Source organism: Sciurus vulgaris, assembly GCF_902686455.1.
Source record: "Sciurus vulgaris genome assembly, chromosome: 14".
NCBI lineage: Eukaryota > Metazoa > Chordata > Mammalia > Rodentia > Sciuridae > Sciurus > Sciurus vulgaris.
Genome location: NC_136475.1, coordinates 87,659,387 through 87,675,193, shown reverse-complemented (window position 1 = coordinate 87,675,193; position 15,807 = coordinate 87,659,387). Strand labels below are relative to the sequence as shown.

Sequence of the window (15,807 nt, the reverse complement as noted above, 5' to 3'; positions counted from 1 at the left end):
CTAGCTCTCATTCTGTACCCTCCTGTGTCACACTGCTTTGCTGGCTTAAGCAGGAAAGAAGTCTTGTCACTTAACAGGAAGTTTCGAGGCAGGCTGTGGGGAAGACATGGTGAGGTGGCACTCCACAGCCATCCTCTCCTTGTAGTTGTCTTTCCACTAATGGCAAGAAAACTGAAAACTACATTTCTCTGGTTCTCAGCTGTGATTTGAAAGAGATGGTGTTTTGGCAAAACAGATGCACACACATGGGATGTGGAGAGTAGAAATGGAAGAAGGGACTGCATTTAAACAATTTTGAGAGTTACTTGGTTTTCCTGTGCTATGTCGCAGAGTCTCCACAACCATCCTTGATTCATAAGAACAAGGATGTGACTATTCTGCTGTGGACTATTCTGCAGGTGCTGACGACAGCAGGTGTACCACGATCACCATCTTTTCTGTTTGTAGCAGTGTCACTGCAGTCCTGATTAGAAGAGAGTTAGCAGCTCCCTCGTAGTGCAGTGTGACATGGGGAGTCAGTTCTGGATGATCTACATAGAGTGCGCCTTCTAATAAATCCCTTTCTTTTAAAAAAAAAAAAAAAAAAAAAAGCGGGCAGTCTACACAACCAAGTGTGGTTTCTGCCAGACTGTTCGGTAGCCTTCTGCAGAAGTATGGTTTGCTTTGCATGTGTTTGCTTCCTCATGGCAACCTGGTATTTCTAACAAAAGGGAGGATTATGAGTATCCAAACTAAAGGAGCCAGCATGGTAGATACTAAAAACCGAATCCAACTCATAGCATGGAACACTGGGGGAAAAGGAAAATCAGTTTCCAGAGAGAAGGGGAAAAAAAACACAAAAGAATCTAAATGGGCTTCATTCCAGAATGATGTTAAAATCATTAACAGTAATACTACAAAACAGAAAAAAATACAGCAATACCTTCCAAATTCTAAGGGAAGATCATTTCCATCCTACAATTCTGTTGAGCCCAACTATCAAGTAAGCATGCAAATAGAAGAATGTCATTTTCAGACATACAGGATTTCAGAAAATATACTCCCCATGTCCCCTTTCATGGGATATTATAGAAGTTGTAAGATTCACCAAAACAGTGAAATAAACCTACACAGAAAAAAAAAAAAAGAGAGAGAGAGAGTGAGTTCAGGAAAATACTTAAACAAAAGAGAAATAGAAAAGCAATTCTCAGGATGAGGGTGAAGTTCCAAGACAATTGCTACGCAGCAGGTAGAAATCTAAACTGGAACAAATGAGCAAATTCTGAGATACCTCTTTGAGGTCAAACTTAACACACCACTAATGTATGTGATATACTGAAGGAAGATTTACACCCAGCAAAGTGAGTTTAGGGGTAAATCTGTGATAAGTACATTTTAAAACTTGGGCAATTAAAAGTATATATGTATATATATTAACTGTAATATTAGAGAACTGTATAAGGAGAACAGATGTAACAAGTAAGGACACATCTATGGGTGGCCTGCAAAGCCCTGCAGGATCAGCACTTACCATTAGCTTTTTGACCTCCACTTGTTACTCTACTCAATCTGCTTCATCCAATCTCACTTCCTTGCTGTTCCTAGAAAATGCCAAGTACACTCGCAACTCAGTTCCCTCACTGTGTGGAAACTTCTTCTCCCAGATATTCAAATAACAACTACTCTCACCTTTCACAAGTCTTAGGGCAAATATCACTTTCAAGGAGGAGAGCAACCTAGCAATCCGTTTCAAGCTATCACCTGCACCCTCTCCATGTTTCCAATATGCACCTCTGATCATTTTCTTGCCATAGCACTTATCAGGTCTCCATATATTGTACGTTCATTGTTCATTATCTGCTAGCCTAGCTAGAGGTTAAGTTTCATAGGGAGCACACATCCCAAGCACCTGGAATAGTCAATAGCAATAAGTAAGACATCAATAAATATTTATTGAGTAAATAAATAACATTGAAAAGCAATCATGGAATACTATAAAAACTTCTTGTCTCACCTGCAAATAGTATCTATATAACCATAATAATATTCATCCTAAAAAATTATGACATAAATATTACAGACCAAGCAAAGGTTTACTGTGCATGCATGTAGTAAAGTAAGAAACTTAGCATCCATCTTCCAAGGAGAAATCAATAAACACACAAAGTTGTAAATCAAAAACTAACAATGGAAATATTTTATTCAGATGCATGAAAGCAATCAAAATAATGTAGCTAAAAGTGATTACCCAGGGCTGGGGAGGTGGCTCAGTTGGTAGAGTGCTTGCCTCACAAGCACAAGGCCCTGGATTCAATCCCCAGTACCACCAAAAAAAAAAAAAAAAAAAGTTTTTAGATCTAATATTTGAAATTATGATGCATATATCATAAAGTAAATCTAAGAAAAAAATTTTAAATCTTGAGAAATCATGCATGTAACAGATCCAAAATTAATATACAGATCATACAAGACCAACTACCCAACAAAAAATACATATATATGATGAAGCATTTTATAGATCACAAAATAGAGTGGCCAATAACATAAAAAGTTGTTCAACCTCATCACTAATCAGAGAAATGCAAATTGAACCATGGTGAGATTTTTTTAATCTCTACCAAATCAACCAAATATTTAAAAGTCTGACATTTCCATCATCAAGATTATCAATGAAAATGTGAAAGAAACTTTCATAGACTGCTGATGGGATTGTACACTATTGTAACTACTCCAAAGAAAATACTGGACTTTACCTAGATAAATTTAAGATATACTTTCCCAACAAGCCCCAAGCAATTCTACTCCTAGTTATATATCCTACAGAAAACTCTGACACAAAGGTGCCAAAATAATGTAATTTTACCACTATATTTATTGTTATATCAGAAAAAAAAACTGTAAACAAATTTTCTTCTATAAGAGAATGAATGTTACATATTATTCATTAAATGAAACATCCTCATAGTTGCTAAAAAATGAATGAACAAGAGTAAAGTCAAAAGGCAAGTCACAAAGACCTACAATGTCTTCTGTGTGATTCCATTTATATAAAGTCAAAACAGCAAAACTAAATATGAATAAGTGATAAAACAAAGAAAGCAAGGGGATGATACACAAAGTTCAGTAGAGTGATTATCTCTGAAAGCATGTTAAAGATGGCATCATGGAGGAGCACAAAGGGGACTTCAGTATGGAGTATGTGATTGTGTATTCTTTTGCAGTATAAAAATAATAAAATTATGAATGGAAAACAGACACCTATGACTGAATGGAACACAAAACTTGCATACATTTTCAATCAAAAAAAGATTTATGTATTTGATGGTCAGAAAGTTTAAGGACTAACCAATAAACACAAATTAGTCCTAAAAGTCAAAACTCGAGTTAGATACATCTGACTCAAAATTTGACACTCTTTCAATTTAGAAAATCAAACAATTACCATGGTTAACTTAGAAAATATATGTAAATTGCATTCTTAAAACAAAATTGAGGGGCTGGGATTGTGGATTGTAGAGCGCCTGCCTAGCATGCATGAGGCCCTGGGTTCATCTCATCACTGCATATAAATAAATGAATAAAACAAAGGTCTGTCAACATCCAAAAACATATTTTTTTAAAAATTTAAGAGAAGAAGTCATTGGAAGTAAAAAATGCCAAAAGGTCCTAGTAAACTTCAATGTAAATGACAAACAATGGAGACATAGAATCCCTGAAGAATGTGTTACAATTATTGTAAGGAACTGTGCAACCAACACCCAGCCAACCTAGCACTAAACTGCAAGGAAAGAAAGAAGAAAAGTAACATCTACTGAGGACCTTCCATGTGAAAGCACTTTATATGCAGTACTTTATTAGTTTTCTCAATAATGCTAGGAATTAAGTATAATACTCATCTTAAGATGAAAGAATGATTCAGAGGGCTAGAGAAAATAAATTACTCAATGAATATTCCCAGTGCCCCATCTGGCTTGGAGAATTTCCATCAGCCAGACAGATAAGCATAAAATATCAAAAGATGACTCAACAATATTACAGATATTAAGCTTAACAGTATACAAGAGTATGGAATGAAGAAGCCAAAGTAAGACACAGAATGGACCATTTCTTCTTGCTGAATCAAGATTTCCATATACATCCAATATTCCACTAAATATGAGAGCAAATGGTTGCTTACCTATGACCAGGGTGGTAAATAGCAGTGTTTATTCCATGAGGATAATAAGTACTGAAGTTGAAACTGTGACTCTCTTGGTAGCTCTGATTTGTTCCCACACTAAATTTAAGAAGGTAAATAAGAAATAAATACCATTAAACCACAATGGATATCATTAAATATCAACAAGATGTCAACACCAAATATTGTTGAAAATGCAAAACAAGCAGAATGCTGACATGTAGAAATGTGATTGACACATATTTTGGTAAAGAGTCTGCTAGTTTCTTATAAAAATAAACTATATCCACCCTATGTCCCAGTGATCCCCCTAGATGATAACGAAACAGGAAAAATGCAAACATATGACCATAAAGACTTACACAAGAATGGGCATAAGAACTGTAATCACAACAGCCCAAACTGGACACTTGGAGGTCTCAACAGAGGAGTGCATAAACCAAACCTGAGGTATCTATGTCTCTACATTAATATACAGTAATCACGAAATGCTAATCAGGAAAAAAGAACAAAGTACCAGTATGCATAAAAATATTGATGAATCTCAAAATACGCTGAAAGAAAGACATGAACAGAAGACTCCATGGTATGAGTTCATTAATGTCAATTACTAGAATAGGTGAAACTAATCTATGATTAATCTATGGGTTTGAGACATTTACTCTCACCTTTCTTTTTATTGAAGGAGTGAAATATTTTCAAAGGAAATCTGTGCCTTATTTTTTCAGGTATAATTTTTTTTAATTTCTTTTATTTTTATTTTTACAGACTGCATTTTGATTCATCGTACACAACTTTTCATTTCTATGGTTGTATGCAATATAGATTCACGCCATTCGTGTTATCATACATGTACATAGGGTAATAATGTCTGTCTCAGTCCACTATCTTTCTTTCCCTGACCCCCTCCCACCCCATTTTCCTCCACACAATCCAAAGTTCCTCCATTCTTCTCCTGCCCCACACTCCCCACCTAAAAATTGTTTAAACAATAGTTTTTCTGGGTATGGACATGGAAAGAGATGTACTGGTGATAGGGGAGACAGAGAGATGCAAATGGTGAGAACACAGGTTAAGGGAATACTTCTATAAAATGGGCCCACTGCATCAACCCCCACATGCTTTGTTTTCTAAGAAGCAATTTACCTGCAGCCCTGCCTGGCTTAAGTGGACAAGCTACGTCATATTCCTCAGCAAACTACCTGTTATCTGCAGGAGAAACACAGGCCCAAAATAATGTCAATAAGAGGAACCCCAGTTACCCAAAGGGGGAGACTTTTGTGACCCTTTCCAGTGACCAAATTCCAAAACTCAGGGAGATAATTCCTTCTAACCATAAAACCAAAAAATTTGTGAGAATTTATGGTTAAGACTCCAATTAGAGGGCTGGGGTTGTAGCTCAGTAGTAGAACGCTTGCCTAGCATGTGTGAGGTAGTGGGTTCAATCCTTACCACCACATGAAACTAAATAAAAGGTATTGTGTCCATCTACAACTTACAAAAAAAAAAAAAAAAAAAAGAATCCAATTAGGACCAGTCAGCATGGGCCAAAGTGACCTAGAGTTGTCATGACAGCAGGGACTTGAAAGTCTGATGTCAGTCAAAAGTCAAGAGGTGGAGCTGGGTGGGACACTCTGGAAACTGCTCTGGGATCTCCAATAAAACTGGAATGTGGGAGAGGCACACAGTCCCTCTCCTCTCTTGAGGGGACCCACTCTCTCCCTTTCCTTTTTTCTATCCCTTCAATAAACTCATACCTGTTACTCTAAGTGACATGCCTGAAATTGTTGACTTGATCACAAGAATTAAGTTTGAAGAGGGGTCTTTGTGCTGCTGTAGTTTCTCAGAAGGCCTCAGTCCTGCAACAGCGGGAAGAGGGAACTTCCTAGCATGATATCAATTTTTTGTACTTTGACAAGGATGTGAATGGTACAAATGATACATCTGTCATAATTCACTATTGGGTATAATCAATATTTGTGCTTTATATTATATGCCACTTTTACTCCAAAAGAAAACTATAAGCAAATGTTGAATTCTAATTAATGATATGAATGCTGAAGTATTTGAGTGCTGACATCTCCAACTTATTTTGAAATACATTACAAAACTGATTAGTAACTGGAGACAGGGATGAATAGATGGTCAAAAAAGTGATATAGCAAGTACGTGAAATCCTAAGGATAGAATCCAGCGATAAATATATGGGTGTTCAATACACAATTCTTTCAACTCTCCAATCATATCTGCATGGTAGAAGAAAAAAGACATCTGACACTAAACCAGAGAAATAAACAAGGTATCAAATATGACTTCCCAAAGTACATTTTTACCTCACAAGGTAACTTCTAAGTTCTCCTCGGTAATTGATGACCAGGAGTTCTGCAGACCACTGTGCACTTGCTTTGTATTCTAAAAATATCAACCCAGCAATGGCATAGCTCAAATCACCTGCAAAACTAGATGCCTGTAGAAGACAGAGAAATTAAGTTACTAAAAAGAGTAGATACAAGTTAACACATGCTTAACTGGAGGATATCCAAGACACTGGCTCTGATACTCTAATCTAGACCAATTCTCCCAACCACAGCATCTCTCTGAGATGTTCACACAGGTAAGTAAATTTCTATTCACAGGAAGGGAGGAAGGCGGGAGGGTGGGAAGGTCAGGAGGAAAAAAGGAAGCCCACTATATGGACTCAAAACTTCAAATATAAGCTCTCAAATGTTAATTTCTGCTACTAGCAGTAGTCTATGCTAAAAACAAAACAAAACCAACCCCAAGAACTTTCCATTTGCCTAATGAGTAACTTAAAGGAAAGGTCATTTAAAATTTGCACTCGGTATCAACCTTTTCCATCAACCAACTATCAGGCTATATTGCTAAAGATTGAAGGTATGAGCACCTTGGGAAGTACACATAATAAAGTTTATTCCCTTAAAGGTAATCAGAATATGTCACTACAAAATGACATAAAAATCATTTTGAGCAGAAGGCAACTGAGAACCAAGGATTGCAGCTAAGTTCTCTGCCTAAAAACAAGGAAAAATCTTTCTTCAGGAAGGTGCCTCTCTGTGCCAGGAAGAGGAGAGTGCAAGTCATACCAAAGTGAGTCTGCAGAAACTGACCTCATTCAATGACCCTCATCTTCCAGCAGTTAATTTCACATATTTCCTAGGCACTTTCCCAGTTTATAGACCTTTATTAAAATAGTATATAAGTCCCTGAGTCTATCTGCTTCCTTGAGTTGTCAATTTCTGGGAAGGTCCAGACATGCAAAAGCACGAATAAAATCTGTATACCATTTGTCCTGTTAACCCATCTCGTCAGTTTCATTGGCAGTCTCCCAACAACTAAATTTGAGAGTAAAGTTTTTTCTCCCCAACACTAATGGTTCCTCATAGCCTAGAACCACTCATTGAACACCTGATACTGCCTAGTCCAAATTGAGCTATACCATAAATATAAAAATATACATGAAATTTCAAAGATTTAATACAGAAGAAATAAGTAAAATATCTCATTAATATTTTATGATTATATGTTGAGATAATATTTTGAATATACTGGCTCAAATAAACCAAAGAAATCTTACCTGTTTATTATAGCTACTAGAAATTTTTAAATTACATTTGATTACATATATACCTTGCATTATATTTCCTAATATACTAGGCTAGAAAATAGTAATCTGAACTCCTTTGTTTGGTTCCAAGAGCCCAAGGCACTTTTTCCAGGTTTTTACATTCGTTATTTTTGAATGAAAAAAACAAACAAAACAAAAAAAAAGTTCTCAACTCTAACTTCTCATCAGAATAAGTTGAACATTTTGCAAATATTAATCCTCAGCTCCTGTACAGATCAACTATCAACTACATACAAATGAATCTAGAACCTGGGCAATCCAGTAATGTATTTTGGTTTTGTTTCTCTTTTCTTTATAAAACCCCCAGGTGATTCTAAGATACTGCCAGAGTTAGAACCACTGCTCTACCTGCCCCTGTATCTTGTTCACTTGAGGAAGAAGGCTATAAACTAAAAAGCATAGATTACCTACATACAGAAAGCAACAATAGCAACAAACATCATCAGCTGAAAGAATACACATACCGGAGAAATGACAAATAGTTCACTTCCCATGAGATCAAACACTCTCACGGTTCCTGTGCTTTCAGCATAGGCCAGCAGCGTGCAATCGTAACTCCATGCTACCCGTCTCCACTGGGGCTTTGGATCTTTTGGAACTGGAACAAAAAGAGGTGCTTTTAACAATATGCCATAATGATAGTTAACATTTTAGTAACGGCAACTAAAGGAAGTATTCAACTGTATAGCATTATCTCCAAGGATCTATAAAACTTCAATCAATAGAAAAGAACAGTTCCCAGAAATCCATTCCAAGTCAAATGTAAATCATGGCATATTCTCTCTCATTTATTTTAGAAGCAAAGTCTGACATCAGAGGGCTGATGAATGCCAAGCATGCCCTAATCTGGTGAAGGCTCAGAAATAATATCTCAAAAATAAAACTGAGAACAAAAGTCTAGAAAATAGGTAGAAAATAATTCCAATCCAATTAGTTTGGTTCCTCTAAAAGCACAATTTGAGAAGTTTAAGTGAGATCTTTTAAATATATCAAATACAGATGTCAAGACGATACAAAACAAGGAATTTCATACAGATACACACATACATATATCTAGACAGATGCAACAGAACAGTTTTTAGTCAATCATATAAGATTTTATAATCAACACCTTAAAATAATCCTAATAATCCAACTCCTAAAATTTTTTTCTCTGAATTTTTCAGTAGAATATGAAAGATATTGGCTGTAAGAGAAAAAAAAAGAGGATATGAAACTCTAACCTGTGTTAGGTTTTAAGTTTTTATTATTGTATTTTATTGGCTTCCAGTTCCCCTTTTAGAATCTCAGAACTGAAGAGATAGGTAGGATAAATGCTCTCTCTTGTCAGAATTCCAGATGATTAAGAGACTCAAGGTAACACACGAGTCAAGAGCAGAACACCCGGAACCTCAGCAACCTGCCTGCCCACACAGCAAGCTTACTTGTCAGTACTGCTTGGTCGGGGCCTTAGGATTGCTTCTGTGGGAGAGAAAAATCGTCCACCCCAAATGCAATACCTCTTCAGCATATTTTGAGTTAGTTATTCAGAGAAACTGCAGACTTCTACAGACCAAAAAATGGTTCTAAGAAGCTATCCTTTTGGAACAAAAAAAATTACCTACATTATCTACAAAATTATCTACAAAATTGTGTCTGTGTAACCAGGAACAAAGGCACAGCCTCTATAACACCCTCAGTCCCAACTCCAAGCAGCACTGAAAGAGATGCCTCCCACTTGGGAGGAGAGGGGGGATTAAGTCCAGGCCTTAGACCTGAGTGCCAGGCAGAGACCTATGACCTCTACCCCCAAGTCAATACCCACAAACTGGGCCACCGGCACTGCATTAGCCAGGCTGCAAGTAACTGCCTCCACTACCCCTCCTCCAACCTTGAGCAGGAAAAGAATCAAGACTCTGCCAGCTAGGAAGCAGGTCATGAAAACTGGCACAGGACTTTGTCTTGGAGCTCAACGAGACGCAAAACCAGGCAAACCCCAAAGGCCACACACCTAAACCAGAGCTCACAGGTGGAACCTCCAGATCTATACTGGCATCAGGCAGAGAACTGTGCACCAGTAGGACAGACTGAAGTTTTGGCCTCCATCACTGCCAGCCTTGGAGTGTGCTTGGCACGCCCAGTCCCTCAAACTCCCAAGTCCCTGAAGCTGTAAAACTCAGCTGTAACTCCGAGAATATCAGCCTTGGTAGTCAAGAGACTGTCCCACACCCCATCCCCAACTTCAGGCAGCCACTGCTATCCTCAGGCCAGTGCTTGCAGTAGAAGCTGCTAGATTGGCCCAACATCAGGAGAGCCTTGCGCCCTAGTAGGATGGATTCAAGTCTCAGCCTGCATCACTGCCAACCCATGGTACAGGCCTGAGTGTACCCCTAAGACCCTGCAAATTCTTTTGACTGTGAGACTTGGGTGCAAGGCAGCTTAGAGTCAAACTTGGAGCCAACGAATTACCTTTGCTATTACTACCCAACTTGGACAACCTAGAGTGGAGTAAAATGTCATTCATTCACTGAGGGTAAACAAGGTAATCAGCATAGAACTCCACCTTGAAATGCAGCGCCAGGCTGGTGAAACCTAACACTGGGGAGATCCTAACAGTCCCCATCTACAGGCCAGTGCCCATGGACCAAGTCTCCAAATGGCCCCAGTGCTAATACAAGTGAAGATGTGAGGCCCCTGTCTATCATACTTCAATCCTGATCAGCATCACCTGCGGCTAACTGTAGCCAGATTGGGCCACAAGAATACTTAGGTGATAGACAGCCAAGAACAGTGTGGGCCTTGGGCCTACTCAGTGCTGTGCTGGTCTTGGTAGATGACAGGTTCAGGGTGTAAAAGAGCTTCGCAGCTTTGGTAGCCACAGGTGTGGCATAGAGACCTGGGACTGGCCTCTCCAAAGTGATTCTACCCAGAGTTGGAGACTTCCCAGTGGCTATGGATGAGGTATCTGGGTCTACTATAGTCCCAGGGACAGGAAAAATAATTTTTAGAAATTTGTGACCTTCCCTCTAATTCTTTGCTACTATCACAAGTCAGTTTTCACCATCTCTTCTAACAGCTTCCTAACTGGTCTTTCCACCTTCAGTCTCTTCCCTTTTATTCCTGCCTCCACTATCCAAAGATAACACTTTAAAATAGAGATGAACAAATCAAATCTTTCTGCTACTTTAAAAATCCCTGATGGGTCTTCATTTCCAAAACCAAGTCTAAACTCCTTACTATACAGGAAAGGCCCTTACAAAAGGTCCCATCATATACCTTTATAGTTCCATCTCATACCACTTCCTGTGTCATACACCTAATAACCCCCACACCACAATCTCCTGGCAAGTAAGCAAATCCGCCTTTCATACACGTGGATGCCTTTACCTGGACTGCTGACCTCCAATCTTACTCATTCTTCCAAGTCTGATTTACATGTTACCTCCTCCTTCCTTGACACTCTCTGAGGCTGACTGCTCTCTTCTAGTGCCTCCAAATATGCTGTACATACATCTTTCATAGTATTTATCACAATGTACTATGTTGTTTATGTAACTATTTGCCCTATATATTTTGAAGTTCCTGAAAATCAGGAACAATGTCTTCTTCTAATTGCCATCCCAAGACCTGAAACAGTGATTTATGTTTCACTAATAAGTGAAGCCTAAGTCTAAGAAAAAAAAAAAAAAAAAAAAAATGTGTATTAATGGGGCAAGGTAATGGTAAGGGCTGACCTTCCTTAAAGAACACCAATTAAGTGTGCATTACATAACTGAGGTCCTTCTGCTACCTGAAAGAGGTACTGTATAGAAGTCAGACTTCCCTTGCCCTCTGTTATATTGTGTATAAGAGCAAAGTACACCAGATATCAATGAGCTTCATTTTGACTATCAATAGGTTAAAAAATACATTAAAAAATCCAAGAGAGGTCCTTGAACATAAGAGGGTCTAAGCAATTTTATTCAGTCCTACCAAGACACTACAGAAGCTCTATAAAAACCATTTTTTATAAATGGGAGTAAAATGAAAAATCAGTTCCATGTCTTCAGATAGCTAAAAAGAAAAATCAGTGTGGAAGCAGATACAAAATGATAAACAACTCAGGAATAAAAATCTGCATATGCACAGATGCTACATAAAAACCAGCAAGAGGACGACTTTGCCCTGAAAAATATTTATGTGCTAAGAAAACTCTGCAAACATTTTTTTATTACTATTGTCTTACCTGAGATAACAGATTTTTCCTCTTATTTCATTTTGATGGAATAAACAGACATATGCAGTACATTCTGTTTCTAAAATAAGTTCCATCTAAAAGGGATTTGTTTGTACTATTACTTCTGGTTATAAACAGTAACTCCAGAAAACTCAGCCTGTGTTTTGACCCAGATAAAGATACATTTTCATTTCAAGATAAGATTTCACATAACAATATGAAAATAAAGTCTTTATCGCTGGATCTTTTCCAGGTACCTGTGTGATTTGGGAACAGAATGAAAAGTATAGATTTTTACAAAACAAATGTCAACAGAGTTACCTGAAAAGTATTCAAAGATGCTGATGGAACAAATTAATGGCAACCTGACAACTGCCACTTCAGGGTCAAACTGTTCATACCTGTCCACATTTTCATCCACTGCAGTACCTGAAAGCTGCCCGGTTCTCTCCCAACTCCAACTTTTGCCAATGCTATTTTCTCTGCTTAGAAAACCCTTTCCCTGAACCTTTCACTGGCTGTTTTTTCCAAGTCTCACTTTAAATCTCACTTCCTTAGGAGACCCTCTCTGACCACTCTAAGCAACCTAAGAACAATGGATTCTATCCTCAGTGTTACCAGAAACAGCTGAGTAAGGCTTTGGGGAGAACACTGAGGACTCAGTCTCCTCACCTGCACTATGAAGAGTTTGAGGAACAATCTCACATATATCCTGATTTCTAAGTCAGGAACCAGAGAGCAAGTGCAAATTAATGGGGAAAGAAAGACACATAGAGAAGCTAATTATTTATGTTTAAAATACAGTCACTAAAAGATACATGAGAAAAATTTTACAATTCTACAATAAGGTCTAAACATGATTAACAAACTCAGTTTATAAAGAAAAAGTGGAAAATACTATTATTTTTAAAAAGAACAACAACTCTGTGGAAAAAGACAAATTTAAGAGATTTCAATTGGGTACAAATATTTGCAACAGGTATGATAAAGGGTTAACATTCATGCCACACAGATACTACAAAATAACTAAGAACGAGTCAATTAACCCAAAAGATTATGACCTAACAATTCTCTCTTTCTCTCTCTCTAACACACACACACACACACACACACACACACAAAACATACCAAATAGCCACTGAACATAAGAACTACCTAATAACTAAAGACATACAAATTGAAAATTAGATGCTCTTTACCCTTTGTCTGTGAGCATGGTGAATATTTAAAAGACAGGCAACATATGGTGTTGAAAATGGATAAAAGAAATGGCCTCAATCATACCTTTTTTGTGGTTGTATAAATAGGCATAACTTTTTGAAAAGGACTATGGCAGCTGCTATCACATTTTAGATTCTATACCCACATACAGAGCAACTTTTCCAGCATTATTACCATGGGAGGTGAACAAAAACAGGTAAAATAAAAAAGAATACACTGTTATCCTGAATTTCTATAGAAAGGGGGAATAGAAAATGAAATGGGATTCACATTCTTACAATCAAACGCTATATCCACAGGGAACAGATAAATTCATTAAAAAGCCACCACCCTGTAAGATGTCCCCAACATACTAAAAGGTATAGAACCAAATATATTGCCTCATCATGTCTCATTACAGATAAAAGCCATGTACAGAGTAGGATTTTAAAAGGCTTTTATGAAGATTGCAAATTGAGAGATATAATCATTCTTTCCTACTTATGTACTGTTTGAATTTGTTACAAGTTCTGCTTTTGTTATTAAACAAAAAGAGCAATTAGTCTCTTTTTTTTATTTCTGCATACCGCATTTTGATTCATTGCACACAAATGGGGTACAACTGTTCATTTCTATGGTTGTGCAGGACATAGATTCACACCATCGTGTAATCATACATGTACACAGGGTAATGACATCTATCTCATTCCACCATCTTTCTGACCCCTGCCCTCTCCCCCCTTCATTTCCCTCTGCATAATCCAAAGTTCCTCCATTCTTCTCTTACTTACCCTTTACCCCCACACCTGCATTATGTATCATCATCCATTTATCAGAGAAAACATTCAGCCTTTGGTTTTATGGGATTGGTTTATTTAACTTAGCATGATATTCTTGAATTCCATCCATTTACCTGCAAATGCCATAATTTTATTCTTCTTTATGGCTGAATAATATTCCATTGTGTATATTTACCAGTTTCTTTATCATTTCATCTATTGAAGGGCATCTAGGTTGGTTCCACAATCTAGCTATTGTGAATTGAATTGCTATAAACATTGATTGAACTGGATCTTCCACAAGACTGTGTGTAAAAGAACTGTTTTCAGGCAATGCAAGACTGTCATCACTAAGAGGATGAAAAGAAAGACAAAGCAATCTGCCATGCATATGTATCTCAAAATCAGAGTTCCTAAATACAGAAAGACCAACAGACCTGAAAGATAAAATAAATACACCATTACAGATGGAGAAATCTATAGTTTTCCCAGGAATTGAGACAGTAAGGAATAGTTCCATTATCCAACTCAAACTGACTACACCCAAAAAATGCACCATACCCAAGAACCAAATTTTTAAAATATATGAAACATTCATGAAGACAGACCATAAGTCAGGCCATAAATCAAACCTCAGTAAATCAAACCAATTAAAGTCAAGTTGTATATGCATCAAACAGAAACAGATGCAGATATCAGAATAAGCTTAAATGCTTAATATAAGAAAAGATTTAATTATCTAAACTTTCATCTTCCAAGTCAGGTGTGGCAAAATACACCTATAATTCCAGCAACTGGGAAGGCTGAGGCAGGAGGATTCAGAGTTCAAAGTCAGCCTCAGCAACTGAGTGAGGCCCTAAGCAACTTAGCAAGACCCTGTCTGTAAAACATAAAAAGGGATAGGAATTCGGTTCAGTGGTAGAGTGCCTCTGGGTTCAATCCCCAGTACCAATAAACAAAAAAAAAAAAAATAAACTCACATCTTCCATTCAGAAAAAAAAGAGCTAATCGAAACCAGAACAATAAAGATTTAAAAGTCAAGAAAAAAAAAATAAATGAGATTATTTAATAATATTAGTAAATTCACAAATCTCCATCCTGTCAAAGCAGAACATAAATTATAAATATGAGAAACAAAATCTGAAAATATCCTATAGACAGTGAAAGGATAAGAGAATATTATAAACAACTCTAAGAATAAATTCCACAATTTAGAGAAAAATTCCATGAAAAACTAAAAATTTGAAAAGTTTAATATATCCATTTTTTAAATTTTAAGAATTTGAACCCTATTAGAAAGAAAACTCCAAGTTTCTCTGGTGAATTCCAGCTATTATTTAAGGAAGAAATAATTCCAATTCTACACAAACTCTTTCAGAAAATAAAACAGGAACACTTGCCAACCAATATTTTAGGACCAGCACTATTGCAATATCAAAACAGAAAAGCACATTACGAGCAAACAATCTACATACCAGTATCCCTCAAAGAGATGCAATAATCTGCTACTTATACTATACACTCTTATATACATAAAGGCCTGATGACTGCTTCACCATGCCTGTGAAATCAAGTATGATATTGAGTTGCTTGCTGCTCAGAGATCAAGTTCATAGGCATCTTCTGCAATATCTGGATAGTTTGGAGACCTATGTCCTGACATTTAGGAAGCTGTCCAGCAAAAAATATGGAGTGGGGGGCAATCTATCATTAAATAAAGCCAATTACAAAACATTTTACTTTTACAGAACATATCTATAATAAATATTATGGAGAAATTGAAAGAACAGATAAAATGTTAACAGTAGTCATATCTTGAGATACTTCCCAA

The 15,807-nt window shown here is 37.0% G+C and overlaps 1 protein-coding gene across 1 annotated transcript in view; it reads right to left on the bottom strand.

The window, feature by feature from the left end:
* NBAS (NBAS subunit of NRZ tethering complex) overlaps nucleotides 1-15,807 on the bottom strand; it is a 343,098-nt gene that overhangs the window by 302,697 nt on the left and 24,594 nt on the right. Inside the window, exons 7-9 of the mRNA XM_079111365.1 lie at nucleotides 8,267-8,400; nucleotides 6,490-6,623; nucleotides 4,157-4,255 (exon numbers count right to left, since the gene is read on the bottom strand). Of these exons, the coding sequence (XP_078967491.1) occupies nucleotides 4,157-4,255; nucleotides 6,490-6,623; nucleotides 8,267-8,400 (367 nt within the window). The remainder of the gene's footprint in view (nucleotides 1-4,156; nucleotides 4,256-6,489; nucleotides 6,624-8,266; nucleotides 8,401-15,807) is intronic.